Source organism: Fistularia commersonii, chromosome 10, assembly GCF_037954325.1.
Source record: "Fistularia commersonii isolate RoL2024-O1a breed Wild chromosome 10, RoL_Fcom_v1.0, whole genome shotgun sequence".
In the NCBI taxonomy this organism is placed as follows: domain Eukaryota; kingdom Metazoa; phylum Chordata; class Actinopteri; order Syngnathiformes; family Fistulariidae; genus Fistularia; species Fistularia commersonii.
Window position 1 is genome coordinate 13,251,298 of NC_141293.1, and position 21,537 is coordinate 13,272,834.

Below are 21,537 nucleotides of genomic sequence, written 5' to 3' on the forward strand. Positions count from 1 at the left end.
AGCCACCCACCCCGGGAGCCTGTCCAATGAGAGGGGACAGGGACTCTGGTAAGGTTTGTACATCTATAAATGCTATCAGAAGAGAGGGTGAATGGTTTTAAGTCTATTATGGCTGAAGGGTTGTAAGTCTCTACCATCCATCCGTCTTCCACTGCTTATCAGTGACGCCCAGACTTCCTTCTCTCCCGGCACATGGTCCAGCTCTTCTGGGGGATCCCAAGGCGTTCCTCAGCCAGCCTAGAGACAAGGTCTCTCCAGCGTGTCCTGGGTCTTCCCCTTGGCCTCCTCCCAGAGAGGCGCTGGGCAGGTATGGGCATATCGATCGCCCCCCGACTCAACGCCTGCACACTGGGGTTCAACCCGGTGGACAAGAGGGTAGCATTCAGTCCCCCTGCATTCAGGTGTCGGGGTACAGGTTCTGACTTGTTTACGGCTGTGAACCCAACAGCGGTTCAGTTTACCCATCTTTCTTGGGGCCCATAGAGGGGCTGCAAGAGCACTCCTACTGGGAACTCCTCCATGTGAGGGAATTCAACACTCACATGAGCAACGACAGTGCGACTAGGAAGGACGTGATTGGGAGGAATACGCTCCAGATTTGAACCGATTGGATTGTCCATAACAAACATCATGTTTAGCCATAAAGATGTCCATATATGTCGTGGACCAGTGGACCAGCTCTTTACCCTCGGCGGGGTCCTCGCAGGCGCGTGGGAGTTTACCCAACCAGTCTACATGTGTTTTGTGGATCTGAAAAAGGCATTGGGCCGTGTCCTGCGAGCAATCCTCAGTCACAAATTCTGTCAATAACCTTTATGGACAGAATTTCTAGGCACAGCCAGGGCGTTGAGGGGATCCGGTTTGGTGGCCAAAGGATCGAGTCTCTGCTTTTTGCTGATGATGTGGTTCTGTTGGCTTCATCAATCCATGATCTCCGATGCTCGCAAACGTGAAGCCGCCGAGTTGAGGATCAGCACCTCCAAATCTGAGACCATGGTGCTCAAACAGAAATGGGGGGAGTGCCCATTCCGGGTAACGGAAGAGGTCTTGCTCCAAGTTAATCGGTGTAACTGTAAGTTTCTGCATCTCGTGTAAATGACAGGGTGAATGGTTGTGTGTTGATATGATGGGTGAATGCGAGGGTGAATGGTTATATGTCTATATATAGCATGCAAATGAGAGGGACTATTAGAGGGTGAATCAAAACACAGCCCTGTGTTTGACCTGCAACCCTGACGGCAGGATAACCAGGACTGAGAATGAATGATTGGCTCAGTGACCCACAATTGGGTCAGAGGGTAATTTAGGACTCCATTATCCCTTGGTTACAATGAGAGGGTGAATGTTTTGGGGTCTCAATATGAGAACCTGTGATTGACAGGTCCAGGTTAAGCCCCGCCTCTCCCTCATCCCAGTCATCTCTCATTGGCTCAGGGCCTGCAAGCATGATAAGCACAGTCAATGAATAAATGAGTGTAACTGCAGGATGGAGAAGATGGGCAGGTTTATTCTGGGGGGGGGGAGGGGTTCAATTATGGAGGATCCGCAGGTGTGTTTATTTTGTGACTTCCCAGTTGCTTCCCCATTTACAAACACACTAGTTTGTGTGTTTGTAAATTCGCAGTCAATTATATCCATGCACAAAACTTCCCTACAGGTCCAGAGCTTTATTACAAATTGATGAATTGTTTTTTCTAGTTCACACACACTTTGATCCTTCAGAGCTAAAGTGTGTATTTCACGCACTGTGGAGAGGTTGTCTCTGAACCCCCCAAACGTCAAAGGGGAAGGAACTAGAATACAGGAAGGTCATTGCAAGTTGTCAGTGCTGGAGTGGAGAAACTTCACCTCATGTCAGTGACCCAGGGGTTGTTTACCTCGAGTGTTCTGAACACACACTTTAGTGTAATCACTAATGTTCTCCCACATATCTAAATTGTAATAAACTCATCATCTAGTATTTGTTCTTTGTAATACTTTTCTCTTTTTCGACATTGTATTGATAAATACAACACAATTCTTTACATTTGATTTAAAGAGTCTTCTAACCTTTTTATTGACCAATTATGATGCCACTATTATAACCCACAAAGAAAATAGATGAAATGAAAAAAACTCTTCAATAAATAGTTATTAAGCTGCAAGCGTAATTTCAGTCTCTGGATTGATTACAAAAGTCATTATTTGATTATCATTTTTTAAATGGAGAAAAAAAAGCGATTTTCGTTTAGATACTACATTTCCCATTATGCCTGCTCACAGGCCTTCTCGCGAGACTTGAAAGGTAAACACCCTCTGCGGCTGCGCAACATCATTCGAAAACTTGCACGGTGAGCGACGCGGCGGCGGAGGAGAAAGACAACGCAGCGAACAAAACACACAATGGCGACGGCGGCGACTACGGCAGGCGGAACGGCCACCGGTCAGGTCGGCGGCGGAACCGCGGTGGGGCGAAAGAAAGACGGCGGCCCCTCCACGAAGTTCTGGGAGAGTTCGGAGACGGTTTCCCAGCTTGAGACTGTGCGGTTGTGGATCGGGAAGCACTACAAGAAGGTGAGCTTAGTGGACTGGCCCATTGATTCCCTACGAAGGCCCGCGTCCCGCTGCACAATGGAGCGCTGCTAACAAACTAGCCTTTGCGTGAGTCTTTCGTGCCACCATTTACACGTTTATATATGTCAGAGCTCCATACAGTTCACGGGGAGCGAACACACCTCCGTTAAATATGCCTCAAAATAGCGTGAGTTCGGTTGATCCTAAGGAGTACCGTTATTTTACGGCGAGCTGGTTAGCGTGCTAGCTCCCCGTTAGCTGCATGTTTAGCAACGGACAACACACATACGGGGGAGGGGGCGGTGTTTACGAATGAGCGACATATTGTTATTATTTTTAATCAGACATTGAATGAATACTTATTTCACTTTAACCGACTTGTATGAATATTACATATTTTCCTGTTTTTGACCCTTTCAACCCCCCTCCCCGCGGGAAGCTAACCCAGTGTTTGTCACGGGACGCCATGCAGCCCAGGCAGGGCTTGCTATCAGGGAGAAAAGACTGCGGCCCGCCTTTTACTCCCGCAGACGAAACGTCGTTTTCCGGAATATTTCTCGAGAATGCCGTTTTTCCATCCGCGGAGGGAAGCAGGTTGAAGTGGAGTCAACATTCCGGTCGCGGGGGCCCTGGTGGGGGGCCGGGGCTGCGGCCAAACTGGACCAACAGTCCGGCGTAGGAGCTCCCAGACGCCCGCTGTCACTCGTTGACACCCCGGCTGGAGGTCGGATATAAAGTCCCTCCGCCTGGAAAAAAAACAGGCCTATTTTTGTTTTAATATATGTTTTTTTTTAGCGTAATCACTTTTAAAATGTTTGTCATTTTTGCTCATTTGTTCGTTTTAAAACACTCCTTGCACAATGATTGCAAATGCCCAGTCATGACAAGCAATAGTTCAAAGCATAATTCAAATATGTCAAAGAAAATCGTCATCTATTACTGGAAGAGTAAAGACTGAAGAATGTAAATTGAAGTCTGTTATTAATAATAATAACAGTAATACCAGTGAAATCATCAGGAACAACATTGATGTTGCCAATGTTAATTTTTATTCACTTAACCTGGTTATTTTTGTTTGCCTGCAAACTTCAGTTGCTGTGAAATACTATGAGCTTAAATTTAAATACATTTATGACATAAGTATAGGTGAGCTGTTTCATCTCCATCCAAACATGAACAGATTGAGGACATGTGAGTGAGAATCAGCTGATGGAGATAATTCTCAGAGGATTTTTCATTTTATTTTGTGTTTTGATGATTTACTTGTGGGCCCTACGGTGGTATAGCAGTTAGCACTCACACATATTTTTACAAACGTGAACGTCTTGGCACCTCACATCTCAAAATTTTCAACATTTGGGAGGAAAAAACTTCCATAGATTGATGATTTCTGAAGCTGCGATGGATGACAAGAGCTTCCCTCATTGAAATTTACTCCAAAAATGTCCCCAAAACTCAATCTCTGCAACCTTCCCTTGGCATTTCAGGGTTAAAATGAAGGGTTGCTCTTAAAGCACTGCCTTAATGACCGGGTGGATTCAATCCGAAGATCTATGGGATGTTCATGGTTCACTGAGGTGGGGTTTGCTCCAGGTGAGAAGTAGGTCTCCCTGACATCCACCCTGTTAAATATAAACCAGCCTCTGTGTGTGTGTGTGTTTGTGTGTGTGTGATCTACTTCCTCAGAGCCAGGCTTTATATCACCCCTTCACCTCAGAGCATCTTTTCCCTCAGAGGGAACAAATCTGAGGAGATTTCTATAAAAAGACCACGACGTGTTATTGAACTCTCCAAAACCTCAGGGTTCATCCAATTCAGTGTCCACTTTGGATCAGACCGTGTAGCCTCAGTGCTAAGTCATGCGGATATCCTGGAGCCGGGTGTCGGCGGAGGCCAGAGGAGGACGACAATATTTCTTTGGGTGAATGATGTAGCTCACAGCTGGTGTCGCGTCTCTAGGGGAATTAAGTTTTTTTTTTCCCTCATGTTATTGAGCACCTCAGGACAGACCTTTCCGTGTGTTCAGTATTGCTTCTGCTTTGCTGTGGAGTGTCACCGTCATACATGTCGCACCAAAGGTCAAGTTTTCTGCAGACTGACTGGGGCTGGATACATCAGCTGCTGTTTATTTCCCACACCTGTAGACCGGACAGTGAAAGCAAACGGATAATGTTTTGTTTTCTTTGCAGCGCTGCAGCTAATGATTATTTAATAGTCCACTAGCCAGATTATGAATTGTGCGCAACACCTCCAGTGCCGAACAAAGTTAGTTAAACAAACATCTAATTACTCGAGTTGCACCCGGCGATTTAATAAAAACTTTGGAGCGTTAGCTTGGCGTCAGCTTCTCGCTGCTACTGCTCCGGTTTTTCTCTCGTGACCCTGAGACCAAGATAAGATGTTTCAATGATGAATAACCTCCAAACCTTTGGCACAGATGAAGATTTGAATCATAAAATAACAAAATTACTAAACTTGTGTGTGTGTATTTGTTCTCTTCTTCCAGTATGTTCAGAATGACTCCCCGTCCAGCAAGTCCCTGGCCGGCCTGGTCGTCCAGCTGCTGCAGTTCCAGGAGGACGCCTTCGGACGCAGAGTGAACAACCCTGCTCTGACCAAACTGCCTGTACGCACAATGCACGCACACCCTTTTTTTTAAACTGTCGTCTAACTTGTCACATCTTCTGTCACGATGTTTCTTCTCGGGATGAAAGCCAATAGTTGCGAGGCGGTGTTGATTTTTGTGTGTCCTTCTGTCCTCAGACCAAGTGTTTCATGGACCTGAAGGCCGGCGGGGCTCTGTGCCACATCCTGGGATCCGTCTACAAGTTCAAGAGTGAGCAGGGCTGGTGAGTGTTCCTCACAGCTGACCGAAAATGGCGTGTTTTCAATATTGCGTGTTTACGCCAGTGAAATCGAGAATGGTTTAAGACTTTTCTCTTTCAAACAACGCCTGATAGATTCTGCTGTTGTCCCCAGGCGACGGTTCGACCTGCAGAACCCCTCCCGCATGGACCGGAACGTGGAAATGTTCCTGAACGTGGAGAAGAACCTGGTCCAAGTAAGGGCCCGTCTGCGCAGACGTCGCCGCTGTCATAACAACTGCAAAGTCCTCATCTAGATGGGAAATGTAACGGGTTTTTCCTGTGGTTGCAGAACAACTGCCTGACCCGGCCCACCGTCTTCTTGTCATCGGACATTGAGCAGAAGCAGGCCAGCAAACTCAAAGACATCATCAAAAGACACCAGGTGGGCATCAGACCAGGACCTCCACCCCCCTCTCCATTTCTCCGACCTTCGGGTTCTCAGCTTTATATTTCCCATCTCTCCCCTCGTCCCCAGGGCTCCATCACGGAGGACAAGTCCAAGGCCACCCACCACATCTACCCCACTACGTCGTCACAGGACGAAGGTGAGCTCCTTTCCGCAGGGAACCTGGACCACGTGGTTTGATTCGGTTCTTAACGTTTGTGTGTGTTTGTGTTCTAGAGGAGTGGCTTCGTCCCGTCATGAGGAAGGACAAGCAGGTGCTGGTCCACTGGGGACTCTACCCCGACAGGTGAGGGGTCGCTGTCGGCACCGCAAACATCTGCAGTTCTTCTGTCGCTGGGTGATTAAACATTCGTTTGGTGTGTGTGTGTGTGTGTGTCAGCTATGACACCTGGTTGTCAGCCAACGAGGTGGACGGTGATGTGGAGGATCCACCCAGTACCGAGCGACCCTGGAAGGTGAGCGGCGTGCAGGGTTAGCTTACGCCGAGGCGTCCATATATGAGCGTGGAGCAGCGCGCGCCACCATTTACCACCATCTCTTCCCCCCTCAGGTCCACGCCAAATGGGTGCTGGACACAGACGCCTTCAACGAATGGATGAACGAGGAGGACTACGAGGTGGATGAGAACAAGAAGCCCATCAACTTCCGTCAGAAGGTCTTCCCCAAGGAGGAGGAGGTAGGGTGAGGGAGGTCAGCTGATTGGCAGAGGGGATGATGTCACCTCAAGCCAGCCCATACAAAATACACCCACCTCATCTTGCTTTCTGGTGTTGAGGGGGTTACCATGGCAATGGTGACATCACACCCATTGCTGCCACTGGGGGTTCAGATGACCTGAGATGTTGCTGCTAAGCTGAATTGCAATCGCTTTCTGGGCTATACAGTCTGCATCACTTGGAGTGTGTGCGTGTACACGTGCGTGTGCGTGTGTGTGTGTTGCATGAAGCCCGGCCGTTGCTTTTTTTTTTTTTTTTCCTGGAGTTGTTCCTGCTTCGCCCGCCAGTCTCGTCTCTCCCATGCTCTCCTCACACTTCCTCCTCCTCCGAAGCACGTCAGGGTTTCTGTCTGGATGATATTTTCCCGCCATCTTCCAAAATTAGACCCCGAAAGCTTCTAGTTAAGCCAAGGTTAACCAACTGTTCGTTGCCGGATGGTCTTACAGAAACCCTGCTCGGCTCCTTCACCTCCCATAGCATCTCCTCCTCCTCCTCCCTTGCTTCCCCCTTCCTTGTGTGTGCAGCCGTTCCATCCTCTCATTCTGCGGCTCTTTCTCTCATCCTCCATCCCTCGCTCCATGCGCTGCACGGGGTTTGTCTGATCAGTCTTCCCGTACGCCCGATCGCAAGGAGCGCAAGGCCAACTCCGCCGGAAAGAAGAGGAGGCGCTCGCCCTCCCCGCCCAGCACCCCGGCCGAGTCCCGCAAGAAGGGGGGGAAGAAAGGGTAAGCACGGCTGCATATTTTGATACCGGAAAAAAATACTAATTTAGCACTTTCACATTTTTGTTTCTAGCCAGTTTTCACCCTGTAACTCATTTTACAGCCTGCATACGTTTCATGATATATAGTTTTGCCTATTTCAGGCGTACTTCTGTGTAGTTTTAATATTTAACCCAGCATTTCTAGTTTCAGCCCCGTCAGGATATTGGTTTAGGAATTGATTAGCTTCTGGGCCTGTTTCTGCAGTCATTTATTTTGTAAGCCAGGAAAAGCTACAAGACTTCTTGCCAGATTTTTGCCTAGGACTAGTCAGTGCTAGTGTAAATCTTAATGTTTTGGCCAGAAGACTGAGTAATATTATGATAGGAACATGTTTTGAATGTAGAAACACAAATGAAACAGGAAATTAGTGCTGCATTCAATTTTGATGCGAATCAATCATAATTATTTAGTATAAACACCTGAAATAATTAACTTTTTACTTCAGCTGGGAGAAATAATTTCACGCAAAATGAACTTTCATGGCTTCGGACTGAAACTGCGTTTGTAAGCAACCTTTGAGAAACGCACAGCGTTGGAAACATCCCATATGAATATTTCATTATAATATAAAAAAAAGCCTTTGAAAAAATGTTGTGTCTGTTCTGGAGCTGTTCACTTACCTGAGTAGGTAAAAGAGCTAGTCTAGATGGAAAGAAAGTCAAGGAAAATGCGATATGAGGAAACACGTCAACAAATAGCCACCTTGCTTTCAATGGTCACACTGCCTCTGCGGTGTGTTGAGCCTCCAAAAACTGATTTATCAAGGAAATCCAGGTCAACCTGGACTATACTGATTAAGGAAAGAGCGGATAGCTACGCTAACAACTGTTACACCAGCCGTTTCTCGGCCATGTTTGTTAACCTTCCAAACCATCTCCCGCAGACACAGTCACTCTCGTGACGTATTCAGGCGTCTCCCACTGGTTCGAGCAATCACGTCATCGGATCCACATCTGCCCATCTCGTCATGATTTGTTTATTTGAGAATAACAGATGACTGAGCTATACTTGCTGAGGGTTCTGGTGCCTTGTATTTGTTGATCAGGTTGAATGAAAAGAGCTGAATTAATGGTCTTTGGTTAGTGTAAAACAAAATATTATCGCACCAAAATGTGATTTCTTCACTGTGATGATCAGCTGACTGTCGGTCTCAGGAACCCGGGGCACTACTGGAAGCGGCGAGGACACCGTGGCGAGGAGGAAGACACCGAGGAGGACATGACAAAGGACATGGACGACTCGTCGGCCGGCGCTAGCATGGAGGAGGGCAGCATGTCCAAGAATGGTATGTGTTGTGGGACGTGCACTGACCATGTGATAGCTGTGGTTAGCATCTGGTTAGCGTAGCAGGAACGCAGCGCCGTGGCGAATTTGAAAATCCGTTCTGACAAGAAGATTCATTTACAATTCATCATTTTTTGTCGAGAAAGAGCCTTTTCACGCCCACACTGCCCAATCATCAACTTGTTTCAAGCAGTAATTATGGATTAATCCTGATACCCCTGTCAGTTTTAGTGTTCTGAGATCATCTTGTTAAGAACTTCATTGATGGATGCTTGTCAGGTGATGGATAAAGGTTCATTCATTCATTCAGTCATTCATTCATTCATTTTCCAGATATTATCTTTACTGTCCCAGTCTGCTAGTGAAGCACAACAGCGGGGAATCACTTTGGTTTTTTTTTATTTTGTTGACTCAAAGCTGTTCTCCTCGGTCTGACCTTCAGATGTGTGTTTTGGGAAAATCACTTTGAATATGGAATTTTTTGACTTTATCCCTGCCGTGTTCGGTCATTACTGTCTTAAAAAAAACTTCTTGGCAGAAGTAGGTAAAAAAATATAAAGAAAATATTTTTTGAAAACAGAAATTTGTGATTAAAAAACGATTTATTGAAAAGGAGATGCAGCAAAGAGTTATGAATACATGATGTGACTAATCATAATAATTTATTTGCCGAAGATGGAGGGGAGAAATCCAAACCAAACCCTTGCTGTCTCTGACACTTATTTCATCCTGTATTTAATAAGAATACTTTTTTTTTATAGGGTGTCACTCAACACTCAAGGACACATAAGAGACATGTACACAAAATACAGATTTAAAAGAAACAATGAAAATAAAAACAAAAAACGGTTAGCGGTAAAAAGAAAAAAACAATAGAAATAAAATCAATTAAAGTGACAAAGTGGTAAAGATATAAAATACGATGAATGGATGTTTCTGGTGTGGGGTGGTAATGAATTTTTTGGCTTTTACAAGAAAAATAACAATGAAAAGGAGGCAAATGACCTGAAAGGTCAATTTGAAAATGAAAGCTATTATTAGCAGAGCGAATAAATCTGAAGACTGCAACACAAACGTAGAAATTAGAAAGGAGTGAGGAAAGTAACGGGTCTTAGCTGGAGAAGACATTTGAAGATCTAGATCCCCGACAGTTACCGACCAGGATAGCTTTGTTGCAAACGTGCACGCTAACGCACGCAGTCATAAGTCACCACCTGCGCTTTGCTCTGCCTGACTTTAAAAAAATAATATCGAACTCCCTGAGAACAGCCATGTGCGAGGAGAGTGAGGACTTGTCTTCGGAGTAGCGGGAGCTGCATGGAGCTCCAGATGTATCTTTTCCGCCTTTAAAAGAAAAACAGCCCGCTGTCTCAAAGGTCTTTTTTTAGACCTGGTCCCATTTGCAATGTCCTATTTTAACACACACGCTCTCTTTGTGTCGTCGGTTCCTGCCTGGCGGCTCAGTGTATCTGATCTTCTTAATTTTTTTTTTTTTTTAAATCCTCTCCACTTCTCAGTGTTTCATTCCTCATCTATTTTTTTCCCTTTTTTACTTCTCCTTTTTAATTTTATATGCGCAGCGAATTCAAAGAAAGACAGTGAGAGTACTCCAGTGAAAGGAGGGAATGTGGCTGGCGCGGGTACGTGTCTGAAACCGAATCTTTGTCTTGTGATCAGTGAGTTTTTTTGTTTTGTTTTGTTTTGTTTTTTTTTTTTGAGGTTTTTCTTTGTTTCTGTTCTTTCACAACCAAAACACAAGCCAACCGTCGGCCGCCGCCTCAGACCGTTCATCTCTCGCTTTCTCTCTCTCTCTCTCTCTCTCTTCCAGATGACATGGAGGACGACTCGGTGCTGTCCGCTGGGAAGGTGGGTTTGTTTTCAATATATCGGGATGTTAGACATGGGAAACATGACTAAATAAATCAGAACACAATGGAACCTTGACTTACGAGCCCATCGACTTGACTCACGGGTTTCCCGAGATATGAGCCGTTGTGAAGTCTTGTTTTTTACTTAACAATACAAGCCGAGATCTGAGTTAGGAGCTGACGGGATGAGAGGTTGACACCGACATGGCCGCCGCTGTCAGTAAGGTGGCGTTTGAAAGCTGTCCGACGCCACTCGCCGCTAGGCCAGAGAAAATCATGGAAAAACACGAGTGAGGTGTGCATGTTTTGGACTCGTCCGTGAAGAGGTTGAGAAGTCATGGTCGGTTGCAAACTCTGTGAGAAGGCGGGGGGTGTTTATGGGGATTCGATGCAGCACACAGTGAGAACGTCAACGGACGAGTCATTCAAAGCTGATCGGGAAAGTTGTGATCATTTTAAAAAGAGGAGCGGCATTCAGTCTGTCGCTAAGTGACATTTAGCCTTAAAGTGCAGCAAACTGTGCAAGTTACATTTAGCGATACATTGTGGCATGGAGTGTGTTGCTAGTACGTAAAGTGACAGAACACCAAATGAAAAATTCTGCCGCCGTTGTCAGGATTTTCGTCAGTTTCTCAAGGTAAATTTCACGCAATAAAACCAGTTTATTTCTTAATATTCTCTTTTATTATTGTTATCATTATTATTATTATTTTGTTGTACATTATCGATCATTTATAAAGTACTTTTTTCTTCTTTAAAAACTAACAAAGCTAGGGGGTTAGAACGAATTAATAGCATTTCAGTTTACTGTAAGGGGGACATTCAATTTGATATACGAGCAGATAGAGATTCAAGCTCGGTCAGGGAACTAGTTAAACCCATGAGTCAATGTATTTTTGCAAATGTGCTTTTATGGGTACAAAAACATTCCGACAGTCTCTTTTTAATGTGAAATTGACGTCTTTCTCTCACTCAACGTGTATGGCTCATTGAAATGTAATGAAATTCCCCAATTTGGGTAAAACAGCAACTTGCATCTTGTGTACAATTTGTCAACAGAAAATAAAACATTCGAAATAGAGGCTATGTTGTTTTCGAAACGAACCGTGCGGTGGTAATTTCACACTCACTTCATTATTCTGTGTGTCCAGGAGGACGAGGACCAGAGCAAAGCCGAGGTCAATCGACTGATGGACGCCGGCGAGGACAACGTGACGGAGCAGACGCACCACATCATCATCCCCAGCTACAGCGCCTGGTTCGACTACAACTGGTGAGGATGGAGGCCGGTGCCACTGGAGCGTCATCTTGTTGTCCTTTGGCTAAAAAACCCGCCCCGTGTCTGCTCTCCTCCCGCCAGCATCCACGAGATCGAGAGGAGAGCCCTCCCCGAGTTCTTCAACAGCAAGAACAAGTCCAAAACTCCAGAGATGTGAGTCTAGATCCGCCGCCCCCACCTCCACCGCGCCCATCAGACATGGCCGCTGCCGCCGCCGCTCTGACCCAACTGTTCTCGCAGATACCTGGCCTACCGCAACTTCATGATTGACACCTACCGGCTGAACCCCCAGGAGTATCTCACCTCCACATCCTGCCGCAGAAACCTGACGGGGGACGTCTGCGCAATCATGAGGTGTGTGTGTCTTTCTGAAGACATACTGTAATTTTCGGACTATTGAGTACGCCGGAATATAAGCCGCACCCACTAAAAAAATGTGTACGTACATAGACCGCACTTGTCTATACACCGCAAGTGTCCATTTGTAACATGAGATATTTACAGAGAAAGATATGTAATTATAACTTTTACTTAAAATACAGACCATACATGCTTTTTTTTCCCAGCAGTGTCTGTAACATATCTGGTTAAAAAAGTACAAAATACAGTAGCCTACCAATTATTGCGATCTTCATCTTTATCCTGTGCACTGAAACCACTAAAGTCTTCATCTTCGTCCGTCTCGGAATTAAGCAGATCAGGATTCCTCCGTCAAACACTTCCTGAGTTTCTCCTTCCTTGTCGCTCTCAATGTCGCTTTCGTCTCAAGACAAATTGGCCCTCGAGCCTGTGCTGCCCTCTTCGTCACGCAGCGGTCCTGTGCATTGATACTTAGCTCACGTGCAGTACTCCTATTTCCCTCTTCGACAGCCAGATTGATCGCCTTAAGCTTGAAAGCAGCATCTTATGCACTTCTTTGTGTGTTTTCCGTAATAAGGTTTTGTGCGTGAAGTGTAAAGTGACCCGGTGAATTTCGTGAAAGCGGCTTCGATTCAAATGGAACCGTTTCATTGGTCCAGTGTGACCCGTTCGCTAATTTCACTGGTCTGATGTGACAAAGCTAAATATGTTGGTGTTGTGAAGCTGGTTAGCTCGTAAAAACCCACCTATCAGCTGCGGCATTTTTTTAAGCCGCGGTGTTTAAAGCGTGTCGAAAAAGGAAACCAGATCTGTCTCCTCGTCCTCAGGGTCCACGCTTTCCTGGAGCAGTGGGGTCTGGTCAACTACCAGGTCGACGCCGAGAGCCGCCCGCTGCCCATGGGCCCCCCGCCCACCCCCCACTTCACCGTACTGGCAGACACCCCCTCTGGCCTTATGCCCCTCAACCACCGCCCCCCGCCGGTAAGGAGCAGATCACCGGCCTGCGATAGCGACCGCCAAAGTGTCAAAGCGAAGGCTCCGGGATTCATGTGCTGTGCCTCCTCCTCCAGATCCCGCCTCCCCAGCAAATGGTCGGCTTCCCAGACAAGAGCAAAGACAAGCCCATCGACCTCCAGAACTTTGGCCTCCGCACTGACCAGTACAAGAAGAACCCGAAGGTCAGGAGGCTCCCCTCATTGCATGTTCAGCAGACTTTCCAAAAGTCTTGGCACCTCCCCATATCGCATGCTAACGTGCAGGCGCCTCCCTGCATTTTATGTTCACTGACACGGCTCTTTGTGGTTGCAGGGTAAAACGCTGACCTCCACTCGGGAGTGGACGGAGCAGGAGACTCTGCTGCTCCTGGAGGTGAATATTTAGACCAGCCTTTGTGTTGTTACTTCTTCCAAGTCCTCCATCTGTTCATTGACCTGCAGCTTCTGACCCTTTCCTATCATTAAAACCACCACTTTTATGGATTTGCAAATGAGAGATTCAAAGAGTTTTGGAAAACAATTTAGACCTTGGTGTAGAATTGCAGTTGTTTTAAATTGATGTTGCTGTCATTAACGACCACCTGGGAAAATGTAGTAGTCAGAGTTTTAACTGTGGAAAATCTCTTCAATACATGAACATTTCCAACACCGGAACCAAAAATGTTAAAATACAATCTGGAGTGACCTTGGCAACTGCGAAAACAACAGCATGGAAGAAGCTTCAAGGGGGGAACAGGTCACACCAGGGTTTGACTCTCCCCTCTCCAGCTGGTGTTCATGCACCTTTGCACTCTTGATGGGCATTGCCATGGTGACCTCTTCTTCTGCTTCCAGGCCCTGGAGATGTACAAGGACGACTGGAACAAAGTCTCGGAGCACGTGGGCTCACGCACGCAGGACGAGTGCATCCTGCACTTCCTCCGGCTGCCCATCGAGGACCCGTACCTGGAGAGCACCGAGACGTCGCTGGGCCCACTGGCCTACCAGCCCATCCCCTTCAGCCAGTCGGGGAATCCCGTCATGAGCACCGTGGCTTTCCTGGCCTCTGTGGTCGACCCCAGGGTGGCTTCCGCCGCTGCCAGGGCTGCCTTAGGTACGGACGTTAGGAGAAGCTACGAATAATGTGATTTTTAAAATATGGAATCAAGCATTATAGGAAATGGTCTTTTTTAAAAATTTTTTATTTTAATGAGCTGAAAATGTCACATTGCAGAGGAGTTTTCCCGTGTGCGCGAGGAGGTGCCGGCTGAGCTGGTGGAAGCCCACGTCAAGAAGGTGCAGGAGGCCGCTAGGAGCACGGGCAAGGTGGACCCCGCCTTCGGTCTGGAGAGCAGTGGCATCGCTGGCACCGCCCCAGAAGAGCCGGAGAAGACCGGTAAGTGGAGGCCAGCAGGAGGCTTAGAGTGATGGCTGGTGCCCGTCTAATAAAACTTCCTTCTTATGAGGAGCTTTAAAAGACTGGGTTCTCTCTCTCTCTCTCTCTCTCTCTCTCATATGTATCTGTATATTATAAGTGTGTAATAGAGAAGTACGGATAAGGCCAGAGGGAGCTGCATTGTGTTTTTGTAGACCAAGAAAAGCATGCCAGCAGGGTGCCAAGAGAGGAGCTCTGCTATTATATGAGGAAGTATGGAGTGGCAGAGAAGTATGCTAGACTGGTGCAGGACATGTATGCTAGCTGTGAGACAGTGGTGCAGTGTGCTGTAGGGATAAGAGAGAAGTTGAAGGTGGAGGTGGGACTCCATCAGGGATCAGCTCTCGTGTGTGTGGGTGCGCGTGCGTGCGTGCGTGCGTGCAAAATAATAGCCAACATGTCCAACATGACTAACCTGGTTAATCACTGTTTTTGGTATAAATCATGTTATTACATGGCCAATAAATTACCAGTAGTTATAGTAATCAGAGAAACTAACAGACTCAACACTCATGATGTTAATGCTCCTGAGTCTGTAATTGAATAATTAAATGAAACTGATGTGGTCAAAATAATAGCAGTGTGGAGTTCAATCAGTGAGGTCATTCATTATGTGAAGAAACAGGTTTCATTCGGCTGGCCTTTATTTAAGGATGAAGCCAGCACATCGTACACACAGTTCTCTGTGCCGGACATTGTTAAGAATAACAGAATGCCTTAATTAAAACATTGATTTGAGAGGGGAAGACATAAAAGAAGTGCAGAAAATAATAGGCTGCTCAGCTTAAATGATTTCCAATTCTTTAAATTAGAAAGCCAAACCAGAGAGATGTTGAAAAAAAAACAAAGACTAGCATTCGAATGGATGGAACAATAGCCAGAATGGCTATTGACCGACAAAATTCAGGTTATGGAGTGGCCAGCCCAATTCTTGTACTTAATACAAAACTTAAAGGGTGACATCAAAAATGCTGTTTCTAAGGCAAAACCAAGAAATACAGAGGAGTTGTGGAAGGTTGTTAAATCATCCTGGCCTGGATTTACCTTTTCAGAGGTGACAGAATGTGGTCACCTCCATTCAGCACAGATGTGAAACAGTTCTCAAGAACAGTGGTTATACAACTAAATATTAATTTAGTGATTCACAGGAATGCCAAATCTTAATGTTTTTTACAGTTCAGTGAGTAAATATTTGTTTGTAATGGAAAACTGCAGATTTTTTTTTTTTTGAACAGCCAGATATAATTTTTCTCCCCTTCACTCCCTGCAACATAATTGAAATATTTCATGTTTTGATGTAAAATATAATGTGCAGTGTTCCCAAAGAATGGAAATTAAAAAAATATAGTAAGGATTTTGAGCTTTAATCACCTTTTAAAAACATGTATGTATAAAATTCTGCCACTAGAGAGCAGCAGAGAGCCGAAGTGTGCGCAGTAAGTGGTTCAACTCCTAAAAGCTGTGTTTTCATGCTTGTGCGTGTTTGCGCTTATGTGGACACATAATAGACAGTGTCATCATCTCAGCCTGTTCAAACACCCATTTTGTGTGTGTGTGTGTTCGCTTTGAGCCGCGTTGTTTGTTTTTCAGCTGAATATCAGACAACAGTAATTAGGAGGCCTCGGTATTTTGAAGTGAAAACAACCTCTTAGCGCCGCCAGCAGGGGGGCTTAACAATGCAGAAATATTGATGCGAGTGCCTACTGCCATGGCAACATGTGACTTAAAACAACAGTAGCAGATGGGGCAGGGGAATAGGAGGAGGGGAACCGAAAAGTGGGTCATCACGCTCTGCCGTGTGCTGATCTTCTTTCTCCAGCTGTGTTTTGCTGTCTTGATTTCTCGACAAAATGCCTCCCGTTTTTTTTTTTTTTTTGTTTTGTTTTTGCCACCAAACACACGCAAAACACACACCCCTTTCAAAGAATACACCATCATGCACCCGATGACTCTGCACCCAGAGCCTCCAGGGTTAGTGTGTGCACGCTAGGGCATTTTGCGAGCGAGTTGCAAAAGATATACCTTGACCTTTATGTCTTTTGCTAACCTTTGTCTCAAACACTTGCTCCAATGGCGCCAAGTGAATCTTTTAATCTGTTTTTACCACCGCCGCTGACTTCCTCTTGCTCATCTCCCTGGCAGTCCATGCACGCAAACAGAACCTGAAACCCGCTCCCGTGACAAAACAGTGGAGTGCAGTCAACACATTTTTCCAGCCATGCAAAACGAAAAAAAGAGCTAGATGCTCTGGAAAGTGGAAATCATGACGTGTATCTTTCTTATTATAAACAATATGGGTCCTGGGAATTTGCTGGAATTCTGTCCGAGTGAAACATCTGGCCAGGAAATGTAGCAGGACAGTCTTGAGATTCGCTGCTAACCGCTGCTGTTGCTCTTGTCAATTCCAGAAACGGCAGAGCCGGAGAAGACGGACACCGACTCCGACTCCCAGCAGGGCGACAAGGTGAGACGGTCGAGGAACCCAAAATGAAATCCACACGTGGCACTTTGGATGGTTGATCCTTGGTGCAGCTTGTCGTCTAAGCGATGCCAGGAGATGTCACGGGGAGGTCATGTGTGCGCGGATGACTCAGCCGTGAAGTGGCGGCAGATCGGTCTGCAAAGCGCCGGGTGATAAAACAACAAGTCCAATCTCACGTTCCCCTAAGACCAGTGGAGCCTCCACATGTCTGTGTGGATCTCCTCAGGGCTCTCCAGGTTCCTCCCACAGCCCAAAAACATGCAGGTCCAGTGGAGGCCCTAAATTGTCCAGATGTGTGAATGGTTGTACCTGGATAAGAGGGTGAATGGTTTCTCCAGATGATGTGTGAATATGAGAGTAAGTGGTTGGACAGGAGGTTCTTGGCTTACATTGGATGTTAGTCTGAACTCAAATCCAGTGAAGTTGCCAAAAAGAAAACACAACACAACATGAAATGAAAGTACAACTGTGAGATGCAAAAGCTAAGTTTTTTGTTTTTTTTTTGCAATTTCTTTTTTTTTTTTTTTTACAATTTATTTATTTATTTTTATTTATTTATTTATTCTTTTATTCTAGCATACCACTAATCAGATGATTTGTTTTTCTGTAGTTGATTTATATAACTTTTCCTCCCCCTTCCAATTTCTATAAATTTCAAAATATAAAAACAATGTCATTTAATTTGTCCACTGAACATCTCTCTGCAATCCAGGTTTGTGTATCCTGGTCCATTGATTGGCTTGTAACTGCTGACTGTTTGCTTAACACATAGTCAGGGCTTTGTGCTTCAAACTTGATTTGACACGAGCTTTAGGTTTCTGTTGACGACCGTGGCCTCCATCTGAACACGTATCTGTGTCTCCACCATCCAGGCAGAGCTGAAGGACGAGGCAGAGAAGCCCAGTGAGTCGGCGGAGAAGAGCGACAAGACGGAGGCCGCCGAGAAGGTGAAGAAGGAGGGAGGGGAGACGTCGGAGCGCGAGGAGGAGAGCGAAGAGGGAGTTGAGGCCAAGGCGTCCCCTGCAGGTGAGGAGACACCCGGATGGACCTCGTGACCGCCAACTCACCAAGGGTTCTCCCTCTCGCAGTTAATGTCAAATGATGGAGCGTGTTATTTCAGTTTTTAAGGCTGAGAAACAAACGGGTAGGACAGTATGATTAGAAAGAAGCCAATCCCAACTGACAGCGAAAGGCGGGGCGTCACCCAGTCAGGTCAGGTGGCTGTCACAGCTCCACAGATAGAAACCTTAAACCACTCGCCCTCTCATTCGCTTGTCATATAGACATTCGACCAACCACGCTCTCGTTCACACAATATAGACACAAACATTCACCCACTCATTCACAATCCGAGTGACATGTCATTCGTACGTCTTATTGAGGCACGGCATCATTTAACATCTCATTCACAATTGGAAATACAACGGTTCACCCTCTCATCCACACATCATAAGTAGATATACAACCATTCACTCAATAACTCCATCAGACATACGACCAATATTGCTCTCATGGAAAACTTACTACCATTCTCCCTCGCATTTGCATGTCATCAGATGAATGAGTGAGTGAATGAATGAGGGAGCTCACACCTGAACCCTCCTGTCTCTCCCTCCCCACCAGACAAAGACAAGGAGGAGGCCATGGAGACGTCCTCCTCAGAGCAGGAGAAGGACAAGGAGGAGAAGGCCTCTGCCGAGGAGGGGGAGGAGAAGAAGAAGAAGCTGGAGCACGACATCGGAGAGGGAAACATCGCCACCGCCGCAGCTGCCGCCCTGGCGTCGGCGGCCACCAAGGCCAAGGTGACACACTTCAAATATAAGATTCTTTGCAAGCAGAAGGTCAGTCGACCCGTGGGACCTCGCCTTCTCACCCTGACTTTGGCGTGTCACCTGCGTCCTTCCAGCACCTGGCAGCGGTGGAGGAGAGAAAGATCAAGTCGCTGGTGGCTCTGCTGGTGGAGACCCAGATGAAGAAGCTGGAGATCAAGCTGAGGCACTTCGAGGAGCTGGAGACCATCATGGACCGTGAGAAAGAGGCGGTGAGTGACCCCTACAGTGTCTTCCTTAACGTCACCTTTCGGTTTAAAATTTTGGAGGTTCCTTCTGCGGCCAAGAGCCAGCGAGAATCGGCAAGAATACGAACACCTGCATCTGAGTAAATGAATATTTAAGCCCTCGGTTCTCTGTGTCCAGTTGGAGCTTCAGAGGCAGCAGCTGCTGACGGAGCGACAGGCCTTCCACATGGAGCAGCTCAAGTACGCAGAGATGAAGGCCCGGCAGCAGATGGAGCAGCAGGCCGCAGCTGCCGCCGCAGCGGCCGCTGCCGCCGCAGCCCAGGCTCAGGGACAGGGACAAGGCCCTGGATCCGGACCTCCTCCTTCCGGGATGCACCCAGGAGGACCCCCGCCCCACCACGGGGGACCCCCGCCCCACCACGGAGGACCCCCGCCCCACCACGGAGGTCCTCCACCCCACCACGGAGCACCGCCGCCACACCACGGGGGCCCTCCGCCCGGCGCCGCCATGCACCCTGGCTACCCCCCAATGGGCCACCACCCGATGGTGCCCCACCACCCGGGACAGACAGGTGAGGTCCCCAGCAACCAAACCAGGAAGTCGCTGAAATTTTCAAAATAATTATCACCCGTCGTCATTATATTTATTTAAAGCGACACCCGGTTATATCCTTCTTCCCCGCGGTCTCTAATCCACACCAAGTGAAGCGCCGCTATCTTAAAACATCCCAATCAAGCGGGTAGACAATGACATCAATGATTGATTTGACGTCAAAGAGGAAGATTTATTTTGACGGACGCCTAATCCTCTGTTTGCTGCAGGACCTATGGGACCAGGCCAGCCCATGGCCGGCCGTATGATGCCTGGCCCCCCCTCCGCTGGCCCGCCTCCTGGTGGCATGCCTCCCATGATGCCCCCGCGCCACCCTGGAGCCCCCAATGGCATGTGTAAGTACACCTTAAAAACTGCAGTTGTCCCCACCATGGGTGCAGTTGTGCTTTTATTTCGACAAGCTCATTTCCGAAACAGGACGTTATGACGGCAGGGAAAAACATCAGCCTGATGTTTCCAATCCTTCTTTCCTACTAGATCCCGGCCCCCCGCCTGCACAGCCTGAAGCAATGCCTCCAGCTCCTGTTGGACCTCCGGCGCCACCCAGTGGGCGCGTGGCTGAAAACTAAGGCACATGCAGAAGCAAAAAGCACACACACACACACACACACACACACATTCATCCACCTTATCTGTCTCTTGAGACTCAGCCCCTGTTCAATGGCCTTTGCTACTGGCTCAGTAGTTTTCCCCACTATATCCAAACATCCCATAAACTACATCACACACACATACACACTCAGGGTTCAGCGGGTGACACACACACACACACACACACACACACACACTCACACACACACACATCCAGACTTCCTCTCAGGGCACAGCGGCCAGGGTCGTCTAGTAATAAACACTGTTTTCTGCTCTGTTGGGCCAAGATGGAGGCTGGAGAGAAAAGACTGTACAGAAAACAACAATTCTCTTTCCCATGCTGTTTTTTGAAAATGACACTGTATCGCCCTCCCCGTCGCACAGCACGCAAACACACGCGCACACACAAACACACATACACACACACACAGACATTCAAACAAGCACATGCCTCCTGTATGATGCCTCGCATTCTAAGCCAAAAACAAGAGGAAGCTGGTGCAGCGCAGAGCAGAGGTGTGTTTGTGTCATTGTGTGCTTGTGTGTGCGTGAGTGCGTGCGTGCGAGAACTGTAACACAAGTGAGTCAGACAGCGATGGTGGTCACACACCCAGAGGGAACCAGCTGTCTTTATCCTTTGTCTTTTTGAGTATCTACCTCTTGTTCCTGTGATACACTGAAGTTGGTGTGTGCATTTGTGTGTGTGTGTGTGCATGTGCATACATACATACATACATACATGCATGCATGCTTTGTGTGTGTGTGTGTGTGCTGATGTCAAGAGGGGCTCTGGTGACCAGACTCTCTTGTGTTAATCCTATTTTCTTAGCCCTCACACACGGTGCCTCTTGGCTTCATGACCCAAACAAAGATGGCGGCGGCCCGCTCAATTCACGCTGTTAGAGGCAGAGAAACACATTTCCTCTGCGTGCAGACACACACACACACACACACACACATACATTAGCTAAGCTGAGGCTCACACTGGAGGCTACACACACACACACACACACACACACACACACACTCCTGCTGACCTTCATGGCCTGTTATCTAGAGGGAGACTCTGTGATGTGGCTGGACTAACCTCCTCGGTGCCGTGGGCTTCTAGATGTTATTAGGTGCTGACACTGTAGCAGACACCCTGCACCCCCTTTCCTCCCTTCCCTCCACTCACTAACGCTGCCTACCTCGCTAACACCCCGCCCACGCGCCCCCCACCGCTCCACGCACGCGCCACCTCATTCACCTACAAGCCCAGTAAACTTAGCATCAATGGCGTCATTTTGCTAAAGACTGAAAAGAAAATAACAATTTCCAGGTATATT

The 21,537-nt window shown here is 47.2% G+C and overlaps 1 protein-coding gene across 4 annotated transcripts; it reads left to right on the plus strand.

Moving 5' to 3' along the window:
• Window positions 1-2,341: 2,341 nt before the first annotated feature.
• On the plus strand, window positions 2,342-20,719 carry smarcc1a (SWI/SNF related BAF chromatin remodeling complex subunit C1a). Of its 4 annotated transcripts, none has more exons than XM_086153819.1 (28): window positions 2,342-2,553; window positions 5,060-5,179; window positions 5,317-5,402; window positions 5,533-5,614; window positions 5,710-5,802; window positions 5,896-5,965; window positions 6,043-6,112; window positions 6,206-6,281; window positions 6,377-6,502; window positions 7,149-7,267; window positions 8,461-8,591; window positions 10,171-10,230; window positions 10,419-10,456; window positions 11,610-11,731; window positions 11,819-11,890; window positions 11,978-12,091; window positions 12,925-13,078; window positions 13,168-13,275; window positions 13,406-13,465; window positions 13,927-14,185; window positions 14,306-14,467; window positions 16,915-16,970; window positions 17,861-18,014; window positions 18,612-18,790; window positions 18,895-19,029; window positions 19,184-19,577; window positions 19,828-19,953; window positions 20,096-20,719. In XM_086153819.1, exons 1-28 carry the CDS (start codon window positions 2,383-2,385, stop codon window positions 20,185-20,187), a joined length of 3,429 nt encoding a protein of 1,142 aa, XP_086009945.1. In that variant the 5' UTR covers window positions 2,342-2,382; the 3' UTR covers window positions 20,188-20,719. The 4 variants fall into 4 exon arrangements, with proteins under 4 accessions (XP_086009945.1, XP_086009946.1, XP_086009948.1 ...); XM_086153820.1 differs by having other exon boundaries at window positions 7,173-7,267; XM_086153822.1 differs by having other exon boundaries at window positions 6,377-6,442.
• Window positions 20,720-21,537: the final 818 nt, after the last annotated feature.

Coding starts and splice junctions, on each gene's coding strand:
- smarcc1a (XM_086153819.1), top strand. CDS start 2,383: ATGGCGACGGCGGCGACTACGGCAGGCGGAACGGCCACCGGTCAGGTC. Junction 8,592..10,170: donor GGGCAGCATGTCCAAGAATG/GTATGTGTTGTG, acceptor TTATATGCGCAG/CGAATTCAAAGAAAGACAGT. Junction 16,971..17,860: donor ACTCCCAGCAGGGCGACAAG/GTGAGACGGTCG, acceptor TCCACCATCCAG/GCAGAGCTGAAGGACGAGGC.